The 2,178-nt window shown below is 40.3% G+C and overlaps 1 protein-coding gene across 1 annotated transcript in view; it reads right to left on the bottom strand.

The window, feature by feature from the left end:
* Positions 1-2,178, bottom strand: part of smek1 (SMEK homolog 1, suppressor of mek1 (Dictyostelium)) — a gene marked incomplete at its 3' end in the record, with an annotated part of 20,110 nt that overhangs the window by 13,542 nt on the left and 4,390 nt on the right. Inside the window, 3 exon segments of the mRNA XM_014009988.1 lie at positions 196-312; positions 416-493; positions 1,111-1,728. Of these exon segments, the coding sequence (XP_013865442.1) occupies positions 196-312; positions 416-493; positions 1,111-1,728 (813 nt within the window).

The following is a 2,178-nucleotide window of genomic DNA, read 5'->3' on the forward strand; positions in this document are numbered from 1 at the left end:
ATTAAAGCATGGGAGTCATTTTTAACATCCCAGGGGTATTCCTGAACTTTTAGCAAAATATAACTTTGTCCAATATTTTGACTTTTCTTTTTTCCCCAGACTGGAGATGCATTAGATGGTTTGTGCAAAAAAGGTAAGCTTCATTGCCCAAGCTATTAACAAAAAGAGCCAAACTCTGATGTGAACCATACTCACCAGTATGACCTCCAGTGCAGGAAGAATGCCCATGTTTGACAACGTTTTGAAGAAGGCGTCTCTGTTTTGAGGTTGTAACGTTTGTGAGAATGCACAAAACTCCTTTAGAAAGTTTACCTAAACAAAGAACAACACACGAAACAAGTAATGGAAAAAATTAAATTGAGTATTTGGAATTAAAATTGGATAAACTACTTTTTTAAATTTTATTCTGGCATACCAGTTCTTGTCTTTTGTCGTCGTCTGTAGCCTCGTCTGTTAGCTGTGCAAAAAGGTCTGTCAGGAACTTCTCATCGTCCTGACAGCAAAAGGAAAACATTGATTAAGAGTGACGTAAATAATCAAAGGTTCGGATATTTTGCCTGTTTAAATCTATAAGTAAAACTACTTTTGCTTTTAAAAAAGTTTCTAACAAGAAAACCTGATATGTTTAAAATAGGGCTGTGAAATTAATCKWGTTAACTCTGATTAATTTTAGTGCTGCATGGGCATAGATTAAAAATTTTAATCATTTGACAGCCCTAGTTTAAAACAAATCGATGTTTAATGTTGAAAATAAATGTTACGAAAATGTGTCCAACGCATTTAAAAAATAAAAACAATAGTTTATTAATATTTAGATCCTAAAGTGTTTGCGTTGCTGGACTTCGAAACAGCACAGCATATCAGCGTCAACAGTGTGCCCGTTTCAGCTTTCCTCTGGTGCACAAACTGATTTACACAACACTTCTCTATCTCTATGGAGACAGCCATACATAAACACTGCTGAGTTGACACACAGCACAGTGCAAAAACACAAAGGTCACATGATCATAAAAGAGTATAGCAACCTTACTGTAGGTAAAGCAAAATAAGCTAAAGCAAATGTTGATAATATGTGAAATACATAAAAAAATTAACAAAACTGCCTCTCACCTGTAGCATGCCCACGATCTCCACCTTGTTGAAGAAGATGAAGGAGTGCAGGGTGGACAGCATGTTTTCCTCAAAAACAGAGGGCGTGGGCAGCACCATATCCTGAATATACTGCACCCGGTACGTCTGGTGTATTTTCTGACGCAGTTCGGGGTCAGAAATGGGAATCACCTCCTTAAATCGAGCAGTCTTCGTGAGGAACTCTCGATGCCGCCGTGGCTGCGGTAGCGCCGGATCGAACTCCAGACAGCCGATGACGTCCATAATGCACTCGTCCGAAAACATCACCTCAAACAGCGCGGTGCGATTCAGCAGGAAGATGCCTTTGATGATTTCGTACAAATGGTGCAGTCCCTCCCTGTTCTCCAGATCCTCGCACACGCGAAACAGTTCCAGGAGCTTGCGGATGTAGCCTTCGTTCTCCACCGCCAGAGCCAGTTTCTCGCGTCGCAGCGGGGACGGCAGCGAGGACGCCACCAGCTCGGCGAGGTCCTCCAACCGGTTTAATTCGCACGGTGGCAACTCCAGACCGGGCGATGACATCTCATCAAACCGCTCCTCCTCAGACTCATCCACCACATCCTGCGTTATGTCCACTGACGGGTCTTTTCCCTGCACCTTAATAATGAAACAAAAAATGGGTTTATTTAATATACCAATTTAAATCAACTCCAAATTAATCCACTTATAAAAAACATTTAAAACAAAGGAATTCAGTAATTTATAMAGAAATAAATGTCTAATTTTTAATTGAATCCTCCTATCAGTATCTACGGAGTAGCAGGTGACAGCAGTAGGCAATAAACCAAATAATCGCACAATTACATTGATAATTTTCATTTTTCTGTTTGTTTTCTTCATATCTCCATCTTTTCTACCCCTTACCCCTAATTTACACTAAAGGCGTTCCATCTCCGCTCTGCTCCAGTCCGACCTCCGCAGCAAATACACACCCATTATAATCAGAGTGTTTACACTGGCTGTTAGGGGTGTAAGAAAATATTGATACACTGAAATATTGTGATATTTCATTTCCCGATACTGTATCGATTTTCTACAGCCCTGTAT

This window comes from Austrofundulus limnaeus, unplaced genomic scaffold (genome assembly GCF_001266775.1).
Source record: "Austrofundulus limnaeus strain Quisiro unplaced genomic scaffold, Austrofundulus_limnaeus-1.0 Scaffold64, whole genome shotgun sequence".
NCBI lineage: Eukaryota > Metazoa > Chordata > Actinopteri > Cyprinodontiformes > Rivulidae > Austrofundulus > Austrofundulus limnaeus.